Genomic DNA, 24023 nt, shown 5'->3' with positions numbered 1-24023 from the left:
GGGTACCCATGGGGCCAGAAGCATTGCCATCCCCAGAGGGGACACAGGATACCTTTTGTGGGAAGGCCAGATGCCCGGCGGGCAGCGCTTCATACTGAACATGTACACGGCAGCCTCTGCAGTGCTGAAAAGGCGGCAGAAGCACAGGAAGGAGCAGACAGCCACAGCAGATGCAGCTCTCCCGTCCTAAGACAAATGGACATAGGGCACTCAGAACCTTGCTCATGTGGCAGGATAAGGTTCAAGGGGGTCCTGCAGACTTCCCACCTGTCGCGTCCCAAGGGAATGACATAAAGCCCTTCCTCTGATGTGGGGGCATGTTGGGAACTTATGTAGATGTGCCCAGTGGTGGGGAGAAGGAAGGTTCCCTAACCAACGTGGTGGTAGCTGTTCCAGCAGGAGCCTGCTCACCCCGCTGTCCCCACTGCATGCACAACACCACAGAGCACCTCCTTATCATCACTCCTGAAGTGACTGTGGCAATACCACAGTGGCAGCCACTGAACTCCAAAGGTGTGCTGGGAAGGGCCACACCGTGAGCAGAGCCCATAACCCCCAACCTTCGCTCTGTGAGAACTTGGACGTAAGGATTCAGTGACCATGGTGAGGAAGGGTGGAATAGGGTTCCCACATGGCAGAGCAACCTCTGCCCTGGATGGTAAGGTCCAGGCCAGGTAGAACATGGAGAACGAAAGGGGTGGGGCCACCTGACAGTCTGTCTGTCCCCACCCGACCCAATGATTCCCACGTGAGAGACTGTTCTGTGTGGTGGCCTGAGGTGTGTCTGGTGCTGTCTTTGTTTAACAAACACGTGAAAGCAAGAATTTCAATAAAAACCCAAAGACCGGGCATGTCCTCACACTCACCACGCAGTGCACGACACAGACGTTTCTGTGGTCCTGCCGCAGCCAGGAGTGCATGTTCTTGCAAATGTTGTACAAGGTGTGGAGGTGTGGGGCCCGCCGGGCTACCCAGCCGCATTCGGAGACCTGCAGGCAGAGCGCCCACTCAGCTTGGCAACCTGGCAAGCCCACCCTGTGCCCTGTCCATCTTTGTTGAGGTCAGGATTGAGGCCCAACAGAAGCGGAGGCCCAGGTCCTGGGGTGCCCTCCTGCAGTGTAGGGTCCTCCACAGCTGACGTCAGGGACCAGTATCCATAAGCTCGGGGTGCCTCTACGCTACAGGTTCTAAGCACCTGGGCTGCCACTGATGCTGCAGAATATGGTCTGCCCACCCCCAGGCTTTGGGTCAGCTTAAAACGACAAAAGGTGTGTCCAGAATGTTTATCTCCCAAGAAAGCCATGGCCTCGTGTGCCCCTCTGAAGGGCGAGAGCTGTGAGAGTGGGAGGCAGGCAGAGTGGATTTCTCAAGAAGCAGCATCTCTAGTGCACAGCATGGACTCCTCAGGTTCCCTTCGGAGACACCTCAGCCCTGCCTCGACTACAGCAGCTACCCCGCCCTGGTTAGAATCCCCTGGCTCTGCTCGTTGCTGGCTGCCTGCTGTCTGGGTAAGGTCAAAGGTCAGTCTAGTGCTCCAAGTAAGAGGAATTATCAATCACATAAACCTGCACGGGAAGTGGGAGAAAAACTGCCAAAGTAACCCCAGGATAAACCTGGTGCCACACACCCGGTTGTGAAACTTGGAGGGCCGGTATGTCCTCGTAGACAGATTATAGACGGCATAATGTCCCGGGTGCTTGGAGTCTAGAAACAACCGCACGTCTTCTATGTTGTTTTTGATTGCTGACTCCACACCTTCCGCTGGGAAAGACATCACTGAAACAAAGCAGGCCTGCGTCAGTTGCCACATGGTAACTGCCATCCTGGGAAGCTGTGCTTGCTTGTAGCCAGGCCGCTGCCCTGAGTGCCCCACAGTTCCTGGAAGCTGTCTGGGCAAGAACAGCCTCCTGCAGCCTCACCAGCCACTGGCTGGCTGACCGAAGAGGACATGGAGGCTGAGCAGGGTGAAGCACAGACCAGCCCATATGCCGGGACTTCTGGAAGGAGCTTTCCAGACAGCAAGTTCTGCCCACAGAGACTGAGGTCTAGGAATGGCCTCCCAGCATCAGGATAAGCTTGTCTGAGTTTTCTGCAGAGACCCAGGCTTCAGATGTGTCTGGCCTTGTGTCGGGTCCCCTCATGACCTCACAGTTCTGGACTAGGGGAAGAGTTGGGCCGACACTGGCCCTGTGCGCTGCATGGCCTGGAGCACCTGGGACCCCAGGCTGCCCTTAGGGGGCTTTCGCGGCTGTCCAGGAGGCTGGAGAAGGGGTACATCTGCCAGTGCATGGCACCTGGCCCAGCCCCAACTTGCAGCCATCACAGACACTCTTGAGCAGGGGAGGGGAGGAATGTGTCCACAGCCTCGCCTAGCAGACATACCTGCAATTCTGGATGTGATGTAAGATATGTCCAGGTCACCCTTGGCATAGCTGGAATCAAAAAGAAGAGCATGTGGTTATTGTAGGAAACATTCCACAGTCAAGTCCCAAGGGTGCACACGTGAGCCCTCATACTGCCTGCAGAGCTGTCTAGGTTGCATCCATGAGGAGCATTCATGTGCATGTGTGTGTAAGCATGTGCTGTATGGAGCTGACGTCTATATTAGAAGTGGAGAGAAACGATCACCTGTAGGTGGCGGAGGCCTGGACCCAGCGGGAAGAGCGTCCCATGGTCTAACTGCCACCCCATGTGCTCACAATGGAGGCACAGCACCAGAAGCCAATCCTGGAGAGGCAGTGACACAAGTGGAAGGCAGGCCAGGGAACAGAGGCCACCATGGGTTCCAGGACACTTGCAAGGCATGTGGCTGGCTGCCTGAGGACACGGGAGGCCAGCTGACACTGTCAGAGGCAGGACGGGGGCCCCAGGGCCTGGAGATCCCTGCTGTGCTCACAGACCATTTTCTGGAGAATGACTATCTCCTATCAGGTCCATAAAGTCGGTAACACACAGATCAAAAACCCCACATGACTATACAGGGAGGGTTCGCTGGAAGCAACAGTTGTGCAAGAACAAACAAGACATTCTTGGGAAGGGACTGAGGGAGGCTGCCTCACAACAGCACGCTGGAGCCGAGGGCCCTGAAGGGCAGTGTGGGGAAAGGACAGTGCCAAGGTAGCTGTGACTTGGCTGACTGCAGAGGGGCCACTTAGCCAGATAAAGTGCACAGAGTCAGCAGAATATTCCAAAAGTAAGGTCTACCTATATCAAAGGCTCAGATATATACAAAGAAAACTTGCTTAAAATCTATGTAAACATTGGAAACATGTTTAAACCTACTTGAAACATGCTAACTTAAGACACAAGGGTCTCCTAGACAATAGAGATACCCAGGGAAGCACAGATAGGCCTGATCTTTACTTCAAAACTTCTGAAGACAAGACATCTAAAAATGATCAGTGCAAAACAGTTGCTATGTATATTTTTCACAAAAAGCATTTGTCCAGAGGACACATAACCTCAACATCAGTAAGGAAAACAGAAATAAAATCCCTACAATAAAAGAGTAAAGGGTGAGAGTGGTTCCTGGAAAGCAGACGAGCTGCCACGGGTGCTGCCCATGGACCCACGGCCAAGCCATGTGGACCCCGCGACCAGCCCCTGTCTCCCAGAAGACCCCACATCCTGCCGGCCAGCACCAAGGGCACCCCAGCATCCAGGTTGGAGGTGACCACAGCAAGGCACTGCACACAGGTAGGCGCTGGGCACCATCACAGGGTCAACACACATTTAGCCCAACCCTCTAGTCTAGGGGGAGAGCCAGGGGCCCAAGCACATGTGCCAGGTGTGTGACCACATCAGTCTGCACCCAACACTGACAGGAAAGAAACAAGATCCCACACAGGGCTCAGGCCAAGATCTGGCCTCCAGGACACAGTGCCACTGGGCACTCATGGCCACCACAGTTTCCACTCCTGGACCTTGTCAGGATAGCCAAACAAATGCATGAATGTGTTATCATCTCTAAGTCACCTTGACAAGCACGGTTACAAAATCTCGTCTGTATCAAGCATGCATCCTAAACAGCAGGCAGTCTGACCACTCACCTTGAAAGGCCTGCCTGCAAGGTGGACCTTCCAGCATCTGGGGGTTTCAGGAGGGCATCCACCATCCTGACCAAGATGCGGTGCCCGCCCTGCCCAGCACCATGCCCCTCCTCTGGAGCCTAGGGTCCCCAGAGTTTCCACACACGGCACCCCACCATCCTCACAGTGCCCATGAGGGAGAGAGGTGTGACCTGGGGAAATCTAGGGGACCCTGGAAGGCATGCCAGCTCTCCTGGCCTCGTCCCACGCACCTCACACTTCTGTCACCTCTGCCCAGCCCTCTCTTGGAATGTGCTGCTGCTGTGAGGACAAGTCTTTCTGAGATCTGTCCACCTGGGGTGTCATCAAGGCCCCAACTTGTCCCCTCTTCTCTTATACTGAAAGTACTCATTCCTGAGGACTCACATCTTTGTCCATCTCCACTATGGTCCAACCCACACGACGACACTGAGGTCTTACATCCCTCCCAGGTCCCCTCTGCCCAGCCACCACATCCAGTACCACCCCATTACTGCATCTCAGAGTCGCCGGCAAGGAGCCAGTTCCCTGACTTAGCTTATGCTGTAGGCTTGCTTGTTTATAAGTTAATGTCCCATGTAAGTTTATGCAGGATGTTTACATGGTCCCAGAGTCAGCCATGAAATCAGGTGAACTTGGGCATGAGCTGCCCACTGCCACCCTTTGTGGGCACCGTTTATATCTGCTTACCCCAAACTTTGCTTTGGGAACACAGATGTGTGTACAGTCAAGTTCCCCCACTCACATAGCACCATCCCTGGCTTAGGCCCGGGGTTTCCACACCCCACATGGCTCTCCTCTTATTTGCTATCCATCACATCTCAGTCGCTTGGCCATGATCCCAGAAGCCTGAGCAGTGGTAACACGCTGGACCTGTGAGAAAGTGTCTCAACCCAGGCTTCATTTCCATTTCCCTTTGGAGAGCAAGATGGATTAGCTACTTGCATACCCAGGAATACCCTGTCCACAGCCACTATGCTGCAGCTTAGTCCCTCAGCCCTAAGTGGACTGGTGACCTTCCCAGCTCAGGTGCCACATCAGGCAGGAAACATGGACAGGGTCACGGGCCGGGGGGGGGGTTGGGGGTGGGGAGGGCTAGCCAGGTTGAGGGCAAGGGGGCTGAACAGCAGCCAAGGGGTGGGCTAGCTGGCACCAGGACAACAGGGCGCATGGCTACCAAACCCTCATCCTGATTCGCTCAGGGCTCTACCTGGGGTACATAGGCATTTCCAGCACACAGACAGGACGTCCCAAGGTACAGCACCCTTACGATGTTACGTCTTCATCCAGAGACACACACAGACAGCAGCTAAGCACCAAGCCTGTGCCTCCTCTGGCCCACACCAGACACACAAGCCCCCGACAGAGTGCTAAGTGCTAGACATAGTGGGGCGTCCTTAGAACTTCCACCTGCTCTGACAAGGGCAGGAGATACCAGAGACAGGGGCCCACAGGTGCTTGTAGATGCCCTGCCTTGGGGGCACACGGCCCTGCTAAAGATCTAGTTCTTCTCAATACAAAGGTCACATCAGGGACAAAGTGTGCAGTTGACAGATATCCAATATGCAACACGCATACATACAAATACACACCTCACACATCTGCACACACACATGCTCACACACACACAAGCACTTGTGCACATGCTCACGATTGCATACATATACATGCTCACACATGTACTCACATGCACTCACACATGCACTGCACACACACTAACAGACATGCATTTACACATATGCACTCATACACTGCACTCAAGTTCACACATGCACTCACACATACACATATGTTCACATGTACATTCATGCACACATTCACGTGTACTCCCATATATACACTCACACACATTCGCACACACATACATGACCACATACGAACCCACACTCACACACATGCACTCACGCACAATGTTCACACACACTCACGTACATGCATGCACGTTTACACATGTTCACATGTCTGCACAATCACACAATGCTCTGTTCACACTCGCACATTTATATGACTGCACAGACATAATCACACATGCACCTGCTCACATGCATGCTCAAGCACACAAAACTCAAACATGAACTCACACACACACACATACTTGTACACACACTTGGGTATATACATACACACATGCTCAGGCATATGCTCATATGCTAACACACTCACAAATAGTCACACACATGCACACGTTTGCACATGTGCACACATATTGTAGGCACAAATACTTGTGTATTCACACACAAGTACACACACATCTACCTGGTGCTGTGGCACAATGATCATGGCACAAAAGAAAATAAGGGCCAGAGGTTTTACTAACTGCAGAAGGAACATGGTACCCACAAAGGCTATGGCCTTGACAATGCCAGGGCACCAGCTCCTCTCTGTGAGCCACATGGTATCAGCTCCAGGTGACCAGGGCCAGAGAGGGATCCCCAGACACTCAGCCTTTTCCAAGAGCCAGCAGAGGGACCCCAGGATGCAGAGGAAGTGCTCCGCAGCATTCCCCAGTTCTGGGAGCAGAGAAAGTGGGCCCTGTGGGCAACCCAGCCAAGCTAAGCATGTTGTTCTCTCCTTGGATGACCCACCTGCAGGGTGACTCTCTCTCCCCACAGCTCACCCACCTCGGCCTAGGTGTGAATAAGCAGGACTCCACCTAAGGAGGACAGCAGCAGTGAGGGGTGCCAGCCTTCTGGCTGCCTCACCCACCTCACATCTAGAAGGAAGGACAGCCCAGCACAAGGGGCATTACCACAGCAGAAAGAATGGGGGACAAGGGCTGCCCCGTGGGTGGTTAACGGGAAGTTACCCACCGGCTCCATTCCAAGTCCTCAGGAGAAGGGGGTGACGCCACCCATTCCCTGGAGCCTCCTATGTGACCTGTTGGTCAGCTTTGCCATGGCACACAGAGGCCTGAGGGTCTGAGCTGTAGTCTGGAACTAGAGTCCAGCAGATGCAGGGCCCTGACATCTCACTTACTTAGCGACAGATTGTATGACCTTGGAGGAGGTGTCCTTGAGGTTGGTGAAGAGCCGCTCCGTTCCGCCCCGCAGAATGTCAAGGAAGCCACCATAGGGCTGGTCATATTCTGCCAGAGCCAGGCCTGCAGAGAGAGAAGGTCTCAGCAGGCCCCAGGCACACACGGTGCCACTACGCTTCAGGGGGATGAAACATGGGCCAGGTCTAGACAGTGGGTGTTGGCAGTGAACAGCATAGGTGGGAGGCCCTGCTGACTCACACACACCCAGCTGCAAGCTCAGCCTCAGGACCAGCAAGTCTGAATGCCATCCTCAGCCTTTCCAGAGACCCCAGGAAGGGGCCTACATGTAGGCACACCTTGGACACGACTTCGGGCTGGAACTCTGCAGACACATGGCAGCCTCATGACCACAACTTCAAACCACCACCACTCTGGATGTGAACAGAGCGGTAGCAGTAAAAGTGGACCCTGAAACTCCCATCCCAGGAGAGAGGCCTTCCAAGGCTGCTTTGGTGGTAGAAGTTGATATAAAAGAAAAACTCACGACCAACACCCCTCATGTGCAGGCCAGAGCCTAGGCCTGGTAGCAATGAGTGCTCAGGGGACATGACAGAGCTTGGCACGTCTGCCCCAGCCACTGTACCATACAGGGGCCCACACTGTGTGGATATGGAGAGTCCAGGACACAGGCTGGCCAGCTAGGGAGAAGGAGACCCTCTCTGCAGCCAAGAGCTGCAGAAGGACCCAGATAAGTCCTCTCACACCCCAGAACAGGAAGGCGACAAGGTCAGGAGATTCAGTGTAGAGCAGGGCAGCATATCCAGCCACTGCCTCTCAAGTCATGTCCTCAATGTTCTGTTTTGGCCAAGGCCTTGGTCAAACCACCAAGAACCTTCTGGAGCACCTCCCACGACACAGAGCCCTAAAGCACAGCAACCCTGCCCGAGGGCCCTCCTCACACTCCTCCAGCTAAACGTCCCTTCAGGGACACCCAGGCCTGTTGCAGGTGCCTGTTGTGCATGGGGTGGGAGGCAAACTACTCAGCTGGAAGGCACCTGTTTCAGACCATTGGCAGAACCACCCCTCACTTCCACTGCTCATTTCCTGCTAATGTAGCATGGTCTCAAGGTCACTGTCTGCTGCATGAAGGGTCAACCTTGCCCAAAGCAGTTCTGGCCTTTGTCTTCAGTTCCAGGCACAGAACCTGGGACATCCTTCCACCAAAGGGGGTGGTCTGTTTCCCTGAGGCCTTGAGCTGTGTGGGATGCTACAATGTGATTTATGCTGGGGTTTGGGGCCATGGGGGTCAGCTAGACCTCTGGAGATACCAGAGACAGACCCCAAGCAAAGTCCTGGGCACCCGGACCTGGGAGAAGTCCCTGGGCACTTGAACCTGGTCTCTCCTGACCCTATCCCAGCGCCTCTGCCCTCCCCTGGGGTTGCTCGGAATCTATCCCATCCTACATCAGCTTTGCTGAGGTCCGAGTTCCAGTGAACTGTTGGCCTCGGGAGTGAAGTTAGGGACCCCACCCATACAGCCCGTCTCTGCCTCTGGTTGACACCCGAGAGCAGGGTTTTGGGCTCTGCCTGATAAGTCCTGAATACCCGAGGGCGGGTGACGGGCACAGAATAGCCCAGCACTCACCTCCACTGTAGCTGCAGCTTGCAGGGCCCACAGGAGGGTGCAGCCCTCGGGATGACACGGTGTTCCCGTAGCCTCCGTTCTGCTCCAGGAGCTGTGATGATTGGAATACACACATAGGCTCTGCAGACACTAGAATAGTCACCACACTCATCCCACGTCGTGGAAACACCACGTGCCACCCTCCTCCACCTGACCTACTATAAGTGCATGGAAGGACTACCCCAAGGCTAAATAATCACTCCAACCAAAGGGCAGCCACACCCACCAAGCAAAGCCAAGCCAAAGCTCGGGGAACACCCGGTAACAGAGAAAGCAGCTGCATCGCTGCACCCAGGTGCCCACCATTTGGTCCTGTTCACAATACACAGCAGTTTCCAGATTCTTGGGCTACAGATTCTATTCTCCCATTTTCCCCCATCTGCTCAACCATCATAAACAGACACACTGCATGTGCATCCCAGAACAGTCTATCACTTCAGGTCCTGGGTTCAGGGCCTCTGCGGCCACCCCATGTGCCTCGCTACCTCTGAAGAACAGTATTTTTACTCTACTGCAAGCTTAGTCCCGCGGTGAACTGTATTTTCTGCAGGAGTCGGTTGACCCCAAGCAGGGGTTTAGTGCTTGTCCCTGTGAGTCCTAGCCTAGAAACGCCAAGAAAGAAGTGCTCAGGCAGCCCACCGGCCAGTGGTCTACATCTGTCCATCTGTTTAGTAGCACCTCCTCTCACTGCACCAAATCCTACCAGCCACCCAATCAGGAGCATGCCATACCTCCCCCAAAGCCCAGCGCTCCCATGACCTCTGGGAGCCAGCAGATGTTTGTCAAGGGTCAGTGGGAGCAGGAGGTGGGTCCAGGCTGCCCCACACAGAGCTTGATAGCCTAGAAGGGTCTCCCCGTCCGTTCTCCCTAAAACCAACCCCCAGGAAGACTCGTTGATGAGGTCACAACATCAATTCTCCAACCAAAGAGCACCTGGTACCTCAAAAGGCCTCCTGTTCTCAGCGTCGGAGCTCCTTCATGGGCACCCCTCACTGGCCCTGGCCACCAGAGGTAGGCACCTCCCCTCATGCTCAGCATCCTGTGGCTTCCTGAGCCCAGGTCTGCGTGTACATGGCCACTCCCACAGAAAGTGCAAATCCTTGGCTCACCCAAACCCACCTCTTCCCTCCCACAGAGTCCCGCCCTCAATGAGGACTCAACTTTCCACATCCTACATGCCCCTGAGCACCACAGCCAGCTCCTTGACCAGCCCACTCCAGTGGCCCCTGGATCCTGCTTCTAGCGATGATGCAGTGAAAACAACCCAACACTGACCAGTGGACAAAACACAGGAACCAAGAGCTCTAGATCCCTGAACATAGGTCCCCGAGGACAGAGGCCTCCTTGTAGGAGACGGAGCCAGGTGGCTAGAATTTGTGAACAGAGCAGAGGGCCTCTGGAGGCCCTAGGGGGCCCCACAAGTCCCAACTTACCCTAAGCTGTGTGCACAGGCAGGGGAATCCCAAAGACATCCTGAGACCCACCTGCTCCCCAAGTGTGGGACACACCTCGTGTCAGCTCATAGCTCACTGAGAATCTGGTAAGGGTGATGGCCCTGCCCGTAGCTAGGTCAGAGACGACCAGGAAGATGTCTTTGGTTAATGCACTCCATTGCCTCCTTGGTCCACCCACTCCCAGAGCTGCCTCAGTCCAACTGCCCGCAGGTCCTGCTACCAATTGCTACATATGCCTGGGAGGAGACCTGGGTCCAGCCCTGAGACTACAGCAGCCAAGAGGTCTCGCGCACACGACAGGTTGGGTCAGCCTGAATGCCAGACCCCCTGTCAGGTTGGGGGAATAACAGAAAGGTGTCTGTGGAGCTCATCAGGCCAGGAACAGCATCCAGACCTCAGGCTCTGAGCACCCCAGGCATGCTCCTGGGTGTTGCCCAGGCTGGGCTTCCCTGCACAAGCCTATAGGACAGCCTCACCTCGGTGATGGGTGCCTTGGGGTTCACGTTCCGGGCAGCTGCGATCTCCTGCAGCTGGTGCACCACCTCGGAGATGGAAAGCCGCTCCTCTGGGTTGACCTTCAGCGTGGCACCTGTGGCAGAGGTAGCGCTCAACCCTATGCAGCCCAGTGTAGGCCACACCCTGCCATGGCCGAGGTCATAGACCACAGAAGGCCACTCCCTTTACACCCACCACTGACTTTAAAACTAGTGACAAGAGCAAAGGGAGGAGCAACAGTAACACAGAGCAAAACCCTCAAAGCCACCACTCAGAGCACCATGACTTGTGCTCTGTGGAAAAGCCTTCCAGGGACACTGCCGCACCATGCACCCACCCCAGGCACTCACGAATGAGGTCGTGGAAGACGGTGTAGCGGGTGTCGTTGAGAGGGATCGAGTACTTCCCATTGACAATTCGAAGTTTTGCACCATCCTCAAAAGGATGTTGCCGGAAGCACAGCAGGTACAAGATGCAGCCCAGGGCCTATGGGGAGAACGGAGGCTGAGCACAGGGCCTGCAGAGACAAGGGCATGGACAGGCACCTGGGGCAGAGGAGCAGCCGTGGGGTTGCCCCTTCCTCAGGGATCCTTGGGACAATTAATGGGAGTCCAGAGTCTGATTAACTTTAGGTTACATGCTGGTCGTGACATGTGTCACACTGGCTGAGCAGATGGGGCCTCTTAGAACATGGGACACCTTGATCTTGCCATCCTTACCTATCACAAAGGTGGGTGACAGAAGTAAGCAAATTCCAAAGGTAAGATCCAAAGTCCCTTTACACAGTAAATGGTTGCCCCTTCATGCACTCAAGTCAGTGCTGTGTGAGGGGCAGGCACCCATCCCGAGTCAGCAGAGTGACTCGCTCAACACTAAGCACAGGTGCACCAGGAAGACACCAGGAGAGAAGCCTGCAGATCAGCAGGGACTGCATAGATGCAGCCCAGGATGAAAGCCCTGCTCATGGTTCATTCTACAACATTTGGACACATGAGCCTCAAGGGGCCATTGGTTACTGAACGTCATGCTCTCAACCAGCAAGAATCAGTGCTGACCCTGGGCCCCGGACAGGGAAAGGCCAGGAATGTCCAGGCAGGCGTGTGCAGAAGGACAGTCACAGGAAAGCTGATGAACACGCATGTAGGCCCTGTCATTCCACACATTTCAGAGGACAATGGTCTCAACCTACACCCTAGGTCACACAGCAGCATGTGCACAATGGGGTCGGTCCCAACATGGTGATGCCGCCACCAGGGTCAGCTTGGTTTAGCTGACATACTGCTGTCCCTATCCCTAGGTGAATGCTGGTGGCTCTGGCCATAGCAGGGAGGGCACAAGCGCACCTGGGGCTGAGTGAAGGGGTGAGGGGTACTGGAGGAGTACAGCTGGATATGTTGCAGGGTATGGATGCAAGATGAGAAATATTGCTGGTGTATAACTTTTCCCCTGAAATGTTTGTTTTTTCCACCCAGTCACTGGTGCTGCCCTTGGTTGACAGGGATGTGGCCTTGGAAAGACGCAGGAAGGAGGGAATGGACAGAAGCCCCCAGGCAGGCTCTGACCAGGAAAGCCCAGCACGTGCCAGGACCAGGTGTGGCAGGGCCACTCCTGGGTCAGGAGCTCATGGTCAGATGCACAGGCCAGAGACACACAGACCTGCAGACTCAGGTGACTGAGCCCCATGGGACTCAGCCCACTCAGTTGCACATGGATACCAAAGGCCTCTGCTTAATTCATTGCCACTGAAAGCAGTGACTCTCAGGGAAAGGAAGGCGAGGTAAGGGAAGATGAAGAAGAGAGGCTGAGGAGGTGGGCTGCTCTGGAGCTTAGCCTGGCAGCTGCCTTCACCCCAAATGGATGGGGTCACCAGGTGCCAGGAGGGAGAGGTACCAGGACCTCACCCAGATATCCTGCTTCTCGCCGATCGGGAAGTTCGAGTACAAGTCTATGATCTCTGGCGTCCTATACATTGGTGTTGTATTCCTCGTAATCTGAGGGAAAAAACCAAACATTTCAAAGGAAAAGTTATACACCAGCAATATTTCTCATCTTGCATCCATATCCTGTGACTCTCAAATGCACACAGCAGACTGGGGGAGCTCTATCCCCCACTGTGCCCAGAAAAACCTCGGACCACCCAGCTCCCCACTGGACACCGCCACTGCTGTTATCTTCTTCTCACTCAGTTCTCCAGAAGTGAACTGAATCACCCATTTCCACGAATCTCTAATGGCCTCCCTCATCTAATAGAACCCCGTGCCAAGCATTCATCTGCCAGTACCCATGTGGTTTGGGCAGGAGAGGTCTGTGTCTCCCAACCTGAGAGCCCCTCCAGCACAGCTGCACATGGCAGCATCTGGATTACTCTAGTGAACTGGAAGCACTAAAAGAAGCTTCCAGATGAGTTCTAGAGGAGGACATGGAAGACTTCTGTAACAGGAGAAATGCCAACCAAATGTACTCGTTTGTGTCAGGTTTAAAATCTGAGAGGCCACAAACAGAGAGACATGTGATAAGTGAAGACCTAGGGTAAACATCCACTCATGTCTGCAGATTCACACAGGAGCCACATGCAGGGGCCTTAGCAGTCACACGGCAGGACAGCACCGCAGCCCTGGGCAGCTAATGGCTCCTCAGAATGGAAACCTGAGAAGGAACAGCAAGCAGGACTCACTGTCCTCTGCTGAAGACCTGCTGCTTGAGAGGCCTCACCAAGGATGGCAAATGGCCAGCTATGAACCAGAGGACAGGTACAAGAGCCTCAAGCAAAGGCAGAAGTAACTCTTATAAGCCTGAGGGAGGCTGACCAACTAACTGGTGGGCAGGAGATACATACCTACCTGGAGAGACTATGGGGGGAGGGCTCGAGAAATGAGGAGTGTGGTCACAAAGCTACTGCTTTAAACTCAATTTTCCTAAAGACCTAAACAGCTCTAAAAAGTTAGGTCTATTAATTTAAATGAACATAAGCCAAATGTATTTCAAGTGAGCAACAGAACCTCAATGAAAGAAAAAACACACAATCCAGAAACCTGGGAGCACAGCACTCGGCAGCCATCTTTGGACTTGGCTGCAAGTGAGTGGGAGAGGGGAGAAGACAGCAAACAGCTCTGGGCTTTGGGCAGGTCTGTCTCCTCAGTGCAATGTGGGTGGCCCAAGACACTCCACTGCAAGGGAATGAGACCAGGTGGTGGCCCGTGGGACCAGCTGGAGGTGTTGGCACAGGCCTGGGACTTCAACCCAAGGACAGGCGTGTGCAGCACGCAGTGTGTACACCTGTGTGTGCAGTGTACAGCACATCTGCTCAGACGGCCTGGGGGCCCAGGACATCCCACATTCTAGAGAGCAGACAAGGGCCGCAAAACCATGGGAGAGCAAAGGGACACAGGGCCGCTGTGAAACAGATCTGGGACATTGTGGCACCAAAATAATCAAGGACAGAATGAGTCACACCCATGAAGAAATGGCATGGAGAGTCCTCATGAATACTAAACACATGCGTGGGTGCAGGGGCACCCACCATGGAGGCAGTGCAGAGACAGTTCAGGAGGTGCCGCCACTGAGTAGGTCACAGGGCACAGAGGAGACTGGGAGGACAAATTGTTTAGCCTACGCCCTAGTCCAGTCTCAGTTCACACGGCCCAGGTCCTTCCTCAGTTCACAAAGACCCAGTTTAGGGATGCCCATGTGTGGCCCTCCACCTGGTGTGACATGTGGGAAAGTAAAATGCTTGCAGGCTTGCAGGTAATCTAAGACTTCCGATCTACTGGTGAGTCCCAGGGAGAAGAGAAACCCTCCACTCAATGAACCTGTTTCTTGCTGGGGAGCAGGCAGGAATGTCCTTAAGACACCACACAGGAGGAGCAAGCCCAGGAGGCAGTCAGGCCTCTTCTCACATGGGGCCTGCGGCACCCAGCGCCATCCTGTGAAAGGAGACCTGGCCTTGGTTCCAGAGCCCCACCCCATGCCCTTGTGGCTATTTTCTGCTGTGTTGTTCCTACGATTCATGTTGACTTTCTATGAGGCATCAGCTACCTCGAGAAAATACACAACTTGAAAGTGAACAGCTTGGGGAGGTTTCAAAGTGGATGCCTGATGGGTCTCCAGCACTTGCGTCCGGGAGCCTCTGTGCCCCACAGTGTCTGCTCTCTGCCCTCCTTGGTACCCCTTCCCAAGACTGATGCTGAGGGCTGGCCTTCCCAGCTCCTACCTCCCTTCTGTCTGGTGCCTTTCCCTTGGGCACACTGTGGACCCCGCCCATGACACTCACACCCCAATAGGGGTCAGCTCAGTCCACACCACCCACACCCCAGCAGGGGTCTCCTGAACAGAGCCACCAAGTCTCCTGTAAAGATATATTTCTAAACAATCATTTAAAAAAATAGTCATATTTTGTTAGCTAACAACATTCTAGAGATGGACAGTGGTGATGCATGACCCTGAAATTGCTCAATGCCACCAAACTGTCTACTTACAGATGACAGATTTTGTTATGTATATCTTCCCATGATTTAAAAAAAAAAAAAGAATAAAAGCCATAAGATGTTCAGAGCCAGGTCTGGGAAAGAAGAGTGAGATGAAAGGTGGAATTCCAGCACTGAGGGTCTGGAGGAGACCAGGCCCCGACACACGGTGGCCTTGGCACATAGGGCCAGCGGCAGGTCTGTGCTCAGAGAATGCAGTGGGAAGAGCAGGGCAGAAGAGAGTGACGAAGGGACCCCTTGGGCACAGGCTCCAGCGGCGCACTCACCTCTTCCTCCACCAGGGCTCGCTTCTGGGCGCTCCAGCTATAGTCAGGGTAGTGTGAGATGGTTGTAGCACTGCCAAAGTCACACAGCTTAATGGTTCCCTGGTTACTAAGCAACAAGTTTTCAACCTGCAAAATTCCAGAAGACAGTCCTTATGAACATGGTGTAAACAGAGACTGGATGTCAGGAAAAACAAACAGGAAGAGACTCAGCCAGGCCCTTCATAGACAGCCCCCTCTGCCCAAGGTCAAGCCTACTGGGCCACCCTGAAGATGTGGAAACCCACAGCGCCCCACGTGCAGATGCAGCCAGCCCTGTGCCAGAGAGCAGGGGTGGGAGCTGCTCCAGGTCTGGGTGGAGACACTGAGAGGGGTCCACCCTGAGAGGAAGGCCCAAGAATGAGGCAGGAACTCACAGGTCAGCACAGGAGTCTTTCTCAGAGGGGAGATACATGATGCCTTATATTCTTTCTGATCAAAATCAATGTAAGTACTTTTAAAAAATGTGAAATTCAGAAAAATGAAAGGAAGAAAGTTAAAAATCAACCATAAATCAAAGACAACTCCAACACACAATGAAAGCCTTCAGAAGAGTCAGAAGACAAAAATAAGTTAACATGCTATATATAACTATGTTGACTATAATAAGAATCGAGAAATAAATTGAACCAAAGGTAGACAAAAGACCTCCCATGCAGAAAATGATCAAATAATTGAAATTAACATTTAAATCTAAAATAAGTAAGGAGCTCTACCAGGCTCCCAAAAGGTCAGGCCCGTATCCTGCCCTGGTTACCAGGCAGGGCAAGCAACCCAGCTTGTGTATGGCCTGGAAGCTAGGAATGTTTTTCACACTTTTAAGTAGCTGGGAGAAAATCAAAAGAGACTAATGTTTCAGGACTCATGAAAATCACATGAAGCCCAAATTCCAGTCTACAAATAAAATCTTATCAGCACATGGCCATGCCCACTCATCACCCACGACATAGCTGAGGAGTTTCAAAGAAACCATGTGGCTGCAGAGTTAAACACTGAAAATGGAAAAAGTCTGTCAACCCCAGCTCTGGAGAGAATCACAGCAATTCCAGTTAAATTCCCAAACGTGGCTGGGCGCATAGGCTCATGCCTATAATCCCAGCATTTTGGGAGGCCGAGGTGAGAGGATTGCCTGAGCCCATGGATTCGACCAGCCTGGGCAACTTGGCAAGACCGCATCTCTCCAATAAATCAAAAAATTAGCTGGGCATGGTGGCGTGCATCTGTAGTCCCGACTACTTGGAATGCTAAGGTGGAAGGATCACCTGAGCCCAGTAGGTCAAAGCTGCGGTAGCCATGAGCATGCCACTGTACTCCAGCCTGGGCGACAGAGTAAGACTCCAACGCAAAAAAAAAAAAAAAAAAAAAAGCCGGGCTCGGTGGCTCAGCCTGTAATTCCGCGCTTTTGGGAGGCTGAGGTGAGTGGATTGCCTGAGCCTGTGGGTTCGTGACCTGCCTGGGCAACTTGGTGAGACCTCATCTCTACAATAAATCAAAATGAGCTGGGCATGGTAGCATGCGCCTGTAGTTCCAGCTACTTGGAAGGCTGAGGCAGAAGGATCGCCGGAGTCCAGCAGGTCGATGCTGCGGTGGCCGGAAGCGGCCACTGCACTCCAGTCTGGGTGACAGAGTGAGACTCCAACTCAAAAAAAAAAAAAAAAAAAAAAAAAAAAATTACATGAAAATACAAAGAGCCACAAGGGCCACACAAGAATTTTGGAGACCACTTATAAACCCCATTGTAAAGGACAAAGGAAAATCCAACCAGCACCGCCAAGACAGCCACTGAGACAGAACTACAGACATCAAATGCCACTCTCATGGTAAGGTGGCACTGTGGGACGTGGAGAGGAGGTGACATGGCCTGGAGAACCAGGCACTCACAAGGAAGAAAAGAAAGCCCTACCCCCAACCCCCCATAATCAACCAAGGTATCTCACCCCAAACATTAGGGCAAAACCACAAATCACTTAGGAGATAACACATGGGCACATGCTCCTGACCCAGGGAAGGTGACAATCTTCGCATAAGACATAGCATGAATGTGAGGTAGTGACAGCAGAACGTCCAGGCTGAAGTGCAAGCCATGGAAGAGAAAAGAGGTGACACACACATGACCACGAGGGTCTCCAGTCAGTAAGAAAAGATGACTCAACAGGAAAACCAGCAAAACATTTAACAAGTATGTCCCCCAAAAGGAAATCCAACTCCAGTGCACACATGTAAAGACGGCCAGCATCCCTAGCAGAGGAAAGTGCTAACTAGAACCATGTGTCCCATCCATCTGCTGAGGGTAAAGAGCCCTCAACACCAGGGTTGGCAGATCAAGGAGCCACTTGTGGACAAGTGCAGAAGAGATATCCAGCACTGGAGAGGCAAACGCCCTTCAACCACGGCACTCCACAAGCCCTATCCCACAGAGGACACTTGGACTAGCAGCCATACAGCCCGTGTACAGGGTGCAGATGGCAGGCTCACCATACACATGGACGCCATGCCACCACAAGCAGAGCCAGGTCAATGCTGAGCAGTGTGTGCCCAAAGGACATAGGGTCACACACACAGCAGGGACTCAAAATCACAGTCTGAGCAAAAGCAGCTGGACACAAATGTATGTGAGATGAGTGATTCCACTCACATAACGTCCAAGGCAGTAACATAAACTACACTGAAGGACGCAGAGCACATAGCAAAAAAGTCATACAAGCCCATCGTCACTAGTGTGAAGAGAGTGCCCTCCATAGCGGGAGGGCCTGTAGGGTCATCCTGTGCTTGCCCATTTGCCCATCTCATAGCCTACAGAGCTGAGGTGTGCACACCACAGGACAAGGGGAGGGCAGTCGATGTGGGGCCACGTGTCCTGCATGCTCCTCTGCAAATCACGCTCAGTTCCTACCCATAGGACCGCCACCGTGGAGCAGCAGGCACATGTCACTAGGAAGATGAGAGGTGTCAGCAGACCAACCTCACAAATATGGAGTCTTCCTAATTTCACACTTTTGGGTTTTTACTTTCCTTAAAACATGCACACAAGCACATGCAACACAACCCATCACACCTTAAAAGCATAACCAAGCCAGGCACAGTGGCTCACGTCTATAATCCCAGCAATTTGGGAGGCAGAGGCGAGAGGATTGTCTGAGCTCAGGGGTTGGAAATCAGTCTGGTCAACTTAGTGAGACCTTATCTCTACAATAAATAAAAAATTTAGCCAGGTGTGGTGGCATGCACTTGTAGATCCAACTACTTGGAAGGCTGCGGTGGAAGGATCACCTGATTACGGCAGGTTGAGGCTGCAATGGCCATGAGCATACCACTGCACTCCACCCTGGGCAACAGAGTGAGATTCCAACTTAAAAAAAAAAAAAGCCACAAGAAAATCCACCACTCAGGGTCTCCTGAAGACCCACCCAAATGGCAAATCCACCACTCAGGGTCTCCTGAAGAACCACCCAAATTCCCTTACTCCATGTTACAAACAGGCCTTAAGCACCGGAAAAATTGAATCTGGAAAAATCTTCCTGCTGGGAACTAGGAGTGCTAGACAGAGTGATTTTAGAGAAAAACAGAAGAAACAGAGGGAAGGAGCAGGGAGGGGAAGGGACAAAAGGAAAAGGGTTTCTGGCATTGCCCAGAAGCAGGCAGGACTTGGTGTCTGTGGGCATCCACTGAGGCACAACTACGGGGCGGGGGGACTGGACCTTGCAGGTTCCTATGACGGGAGTACCTTCCAATCAGTCACCACCCTGGTTTACTAGGTCTCCCTGAGTTCAGGGGACAAATGAAAAAGGTCACAGTCACCCAGAGACCAAAACCTAAATGAAGATGCCTTTCCTATAAGGTAGGATTCCCAGTGTAAGGCAAAGCAGAAAAAACTGTGGGCTAGGGTGGAATGAGAAAGGGAGGGCAGAACCCCCTAGCTCCAGGAGCAGCTGCCTTGGCCCATTCCTACTTGGAACATTCGAGGCCAGAGCTGCAGTGCCCAGGAGTCTGTGTGCACGCAAGTGCCAACATGTGGGGATATGATATTAAGTCTGAGCTGCACCACTCATGCTACCCCCCCAGGGATGTACAGACCACAGGGAGAAGAGGCCAGGCCCCGGTGGCCGCATGGACAGATGGCGCTAGGTGCAGGTCAGGTCCTACTTCACATCACACAGAGTCAACTCCAGGTGGACAAAATTCCCCAACCCGGGAAAGGGTGACCAGCATCACAAAAGAATGATTGGAAGGGAGTGGAGGCATAGGACCTGAATCATAGCTCTCTGCTCTCCAAGAGACACATGGGGGCAATGGCCTCACTGGCCTTGCTGTTCCCTCTGTGCAGGGGGCCTGTTCTAGACTAACGAGTTTAGAGAGAGACCAGAATGGAGAAAACTGGGGAAGGCTGGGGACAGACGGGCAAGAGATGACACTGAGATACTGTCACTGTGCTGGGGGATAACGGAGCTGTCACTATGTAAGAAACATCCTGATTTCCCCCCAGAGACATGGATACTAGCATCTAGGTGTAAAGTGGCTTTAAAACTCCTCAGCAAAAGCAACCTACTTTGGCAAGGAGGGAGAGGCTACCAGGTGGGAGTTGGGGCACAGCTTTGTGGGTACTGGGTAGGCCTCACAAAGTCTTTAAAGACCCAACAGGGAGAATAAAAACTAGGACCTAAGTTAGAAGAAGAGATCTTTAGCACATACAACTCTAAAAAGATTATTATAAGAATATAAGAGAGTTCCCATGAATCAAGCCAACAGAAAAAAGAACAAAAAACAAAAATGAAGTTAACTGAAGAACAAGGCAGTGATGACCACAGCACAACATTCAATTCTACTAGTCATCAGGAAAAGGCAAAATCACAACACTCAAGACCCCAATACTTCACCAGTCTGGTCAAAATTAAAAAGGATCACTCCACACATGGTCACCCCTGGAGGCAGAAGTGTCTCCACTGGACTGTGGGAGGCAGCCTTGCTGTCTAGAAAGTGCGGTGGTGCTGGCAGTAGCATCTACCATGGGCACAGCCACAGCCCGGAAGCGACCACGGGTACAGTCACAGTCTGGAAGCCCGTGCACACAACCCACAGAGCAGTCTTCCTACAGGGGCAGTGGACTCGCCCAACTTCATAGCAGCACCTGGGCCAAGAACTGTCCCAAGGGCCAAGAAAAGGGAGTGCAGTGCCCCTGACCTCCCACACCATGGGCATGCATCCATACCCACAAGGCACCAGAAAGAGCAAGACCCATCATAGGGACAGGGAATCCAGGATGGAGTCCAGTTAGAGCTAGGGGAGGACAGCAGGGCTGCAGGCACCCCCACCACATGGGGGCACCCTCTTTCAGCAAAGTCCTATGAGGTGGAAAAATGCAGGGAAAGGGAAGCTTCTGAAAGACCCATTCACAATGTTCAGAAGCTCTCATGTACATCTTCTCAGATTTCCCAAATAAAGCACAAAGCCTCACCTGCTAACAAGTCCTGACACCCTACACTAGCCAGGTCAACAGCACAAGTGCAGTCTGGTAAGAACGTGTGGAGTGTGCCGTACCTTGAGGTCCCTGTGGATGATGGGTGGTTTCTGTTTGTGCATATGCTGCACCGCGCGGCATGTCTGGTAGAAAATCTTCAGGATGGTGTCACATGACAAAGGACCTTTAGATTCCACTTTCTTTAAAAACTCCACCAGCTGCCCTAAAAGAGAATTCAGTCACATCACCATGGAGCGACCAGCGCTGTGCCCTCCACAGACAGCAGCCTAAGGTTCTGGACTCACTCACGCTGGCTGCCGGGACATGCTGCTTCTTCTGACACCCAGTCCGGGCAGAGCCCACCCAGCTGCACCAGACTTCCTGCAGCTGCTGTGGAACAGTTCACGGGTACCAGCAGCACTGTGTGTGACACCACCTCCCAGCAGCAAGGGTGGGCATGGAGCAGCATGTGGCCTAGTCACAGACCCTATATGGAAACCAGCTCCTGCAGTCACACAGAGCAGTGACCAGAGACACACAACGTCCCAGCACTGCCAGGGAGATGCCACAAGGCATGTTGCTACTGTGGAATGCTACGGCGTGTTCCACACAAAGAGAAATGACACAAACACACAAACTTTTCCCATCTCTCTAAAGAAATTCTATCTGCCCTTAGATAACTAATGGTTGTTTACCCATTAGCATCAAGTTTCAACCTAAGTGTGAGACACTGCATGTGCAGGCTATGAGCGACCAGTGCAGAAGACACCCCAGGGACCCAGCTGCTGTACCTGGTGCCTTCCAGGCACCTCAGCCCTGGCCCAGACCAGGAAACCTGGGATCTTGGACTCAGCACCAAGCACAGGACTAAGAGCAGGCGAGGGACTCCCCGCCTACCACAGAGCCTCCACACACATTTGATGGGCCCGTCCTGGTTCCCTCACCTCTGCCAGATCCACCTGGCTCTCAACACAGCTGAACCAGGCCTCTATCAGCCCATCAACCCTGCTTCCCAGGCTCTGCACCCTACCCTTATAGGAATGAGGGGCCCTCAGGAGAAATAGGGAGGACTCTCAAGGAGGAATGGGGGGCCTTCAGGAAGAACAGGAGGGCCCTCAGAGGAATGGGGAGGGCTCTCAGGAGGAATGGGGAGGATTCTCAGGAGGAATGGGGGCCCTCAAAAAGAATGGGGGACCTCAGGATGAGGGGCCTTAGAAGGAACAGGGGTGCCCTAGGGAGGAAGGGGACCCTTGGAGGAAGCAGAGACTCAGAAAGAGAAGACAGGCCAGGGTGAGACTGGGTCCAGGCCCGGGGTGAGCAGGGTGACAAGATGACCCCAGGCTGGCATAGGTATGGGGCAGGATGGGTGGGTTGGGGCAAGTCGTGATGGCAGTAGTAACTGAACTGTGTTTGGCAGCAAATGCTTGGTGAGCACGACATGGGTTTTTTAAAGCAAGAATTTTGTGTAGGGCATAACAGAGACGGGCTAAACAGCACTTCCTTCCTGCAGGGGGCCTCAGGCAAGCTGCCCCACAAGAGGGCTGAACTCATCTCCGAGCCCACCTCAAGGCTTCCTCCAGCCAGCCCTATCCCTGCTGCTCTGTGGGATCCCTGCCTTGCTCCTCAGGGACCAGCACCTTTCCCCATCCTGGCAACCCTGCCAGCACAGCCATGCCACCATGGTAACCAGCATCCAGCTCTCTAGCTGGCACCACTCTGACAGGTGGGTCCGGGAGCAACCCTGCACAAGCACACATCTTCCTTCATTCACCTTGTGGTAACTGCAACCTTGGGACCACAGGGCAACCACAGGAGTGTGGACTTGCAGCACTGGATTGCAGGTCCACCCTCTCCTTCCCACCTAGCCCCTGCAGGGACAGTGCTTGAGCTGCTGACCCTATGTCCCATCCTGCCATTCCCTCAATCATACCATCTTGGAACGTGCCGGACGTCAGCTTCAAGTACCACACAAATTCTGCTCAAACCTTATAAAACCAAGATTCTCAGCATACTCCAAGAGAAGGAGGGTTACCAGCACTCCTTTCTCCACCCTGCACTACAACCATCCACGGGAGGCCCTGGCTGCTGCCCCAGCTGCCACTGGAGACAGACGATGAGACCCTCCAGCCCAGATGGCCAGCCCATTCCTCCACGGAGACAAATGTACTTTTTGAGAGGAGACATGGGAAATACTTCCCGATTGTTCAGATGTGGGGAAACATCAACCCTGCCTCTGAGGGACAGTACCTTTACAGAGCTCTGTGAGCAGGAGGAACTCAGCCTGCCCCGTGTCTGACTCTTCCTTTCCTATGGATGCTGCAGAACAAAACTGGACAATGTTGGGGTGGCCAGAAAGTTTTTTCTGCAGGTGTCTTGTTAAAGGAGAATGTGCATAAACCATGTTCATAATCCCATGCACTTAAAAATAAACGTATAAAATATCAAGACACTAAAGTCCTAATACTTGAACTAAATTGCCTTACAATTATAGACATCAGAGCAGAAAGAAGAGACAGAGAGCAGGTGGGGGACCAGAAAAAGGCAGAAGAGTGAGGGAGAAGAGTGGCAGAAGAGAGGGTGGAGAAAACGACAGGCACGATGACCACACACACCTGACCACACCAACACCAGGGTCCATCCTGCGCCAGGTGGGACAGGTGGAGGGCCCTCAGGAGCTCTGCTGCAGGGAGGCTTGAAGAGTGACCATGTCCACCCAAACCCTGGCTCAGGTGGCCAGCGGGCTCTCAGGGTGGACAGAGCTTGGAAAGAAGAAAGAAGCAGGTTCTGGTAGCAGCAAAGGCCAAGGCCCCACACTCAGGGAGGTCCTGGGTGCTGAGAGATATCAGCAGACAGCCCCCTCTACCCTCCACCGTGCAGGGACACCCTGGCCCAAGTGCATTCTGGGCAGTGTGAGAGGAAGCAGCAAGGAGAGACCATGCTGAGGTCATCAGAACACAGCCAGTGGCACACCTCTCAGCCAGGTGTTAGGGGTTCCTGGTAAGCAGTCCACCCGCTGGCAAACAACAACTCCGTTCCCAACATTCCCGAACCTTTTACTATGACCCCAGTAGTAAAGAACAGTGAAAAAACTCTTTCTTACTAGAA

General features: G+C 53.2%; 1 protein-coding gene across 2 annotated transcripts in view; it reads right to left on the bottom strand.

Moving 5' to 3' along the window:
• GAK (cyclin G associated kinase) overlaps nt 1–24023 on the bottom strand; it is a 66304-nt gene that overhangs the window by 29730 nt on the left and 12551 nt on the right. Inside the window, exons 4-15 of one of the 2 annotated variants that reach the window (XM_008064002.1) lie at nt 23166–23280; nt 20999–21141; nt 15428–15553; nt 12579–12668; nt 11028–11163; nt 10659–10771; nt 8690–8780; nt 7044–7167; nt 2383–2432; nt 1628–1776; nt 867–989; nt 53–186 (exon numbers count right to left, since the gene is read on the bottom strand). In XM_008064002.1, the coding sequence (XP_008062193.1) occupies nt 53–186; nt 867–989; nt 1628–1776; nt 2383–2432; nt 7044–7167; nt 8690–8780; nt 10659–10771; nt 11028–11163; nt 12579–12668; nt 15428–15553; nt 20999–21141; nt 23166–23280 (1394 nt within the window). The remainder of the gene's footprint in view (nt 1–52; nt 187–866; nt 990–1627; nt 1777–2382; nt 2433–7043; nt 7168–8689; nt 8781–10658; nt 10772–11027; nt 11164–12578; nt 12669–15427; nt 15554–20998; nt 21142–23165; nt 23281–24023) is intronic. The other variant, XM_021715520.1, reaches the window with a different exon arrangement.

Source organism: Carlito syrichta, unplaced genomic scaffold (assembly GCF_000164805.1).
Source record: "Carlito syrichta isolate Samal-C Ts95f unplaced genomic scaffold, Tarsius_syrichta-2.0.1 Scaffold307178, whole genome shotgun sequence".
Lineage (NCBI taxonomy): Eukaryota > Metazoa > Chordata > Mammalia > Primates > Tarsiidae > Carlito > Carlito syrichta.
This window is presented reverse-complemented; position numbering and strand designations above follow the sequence as displayed.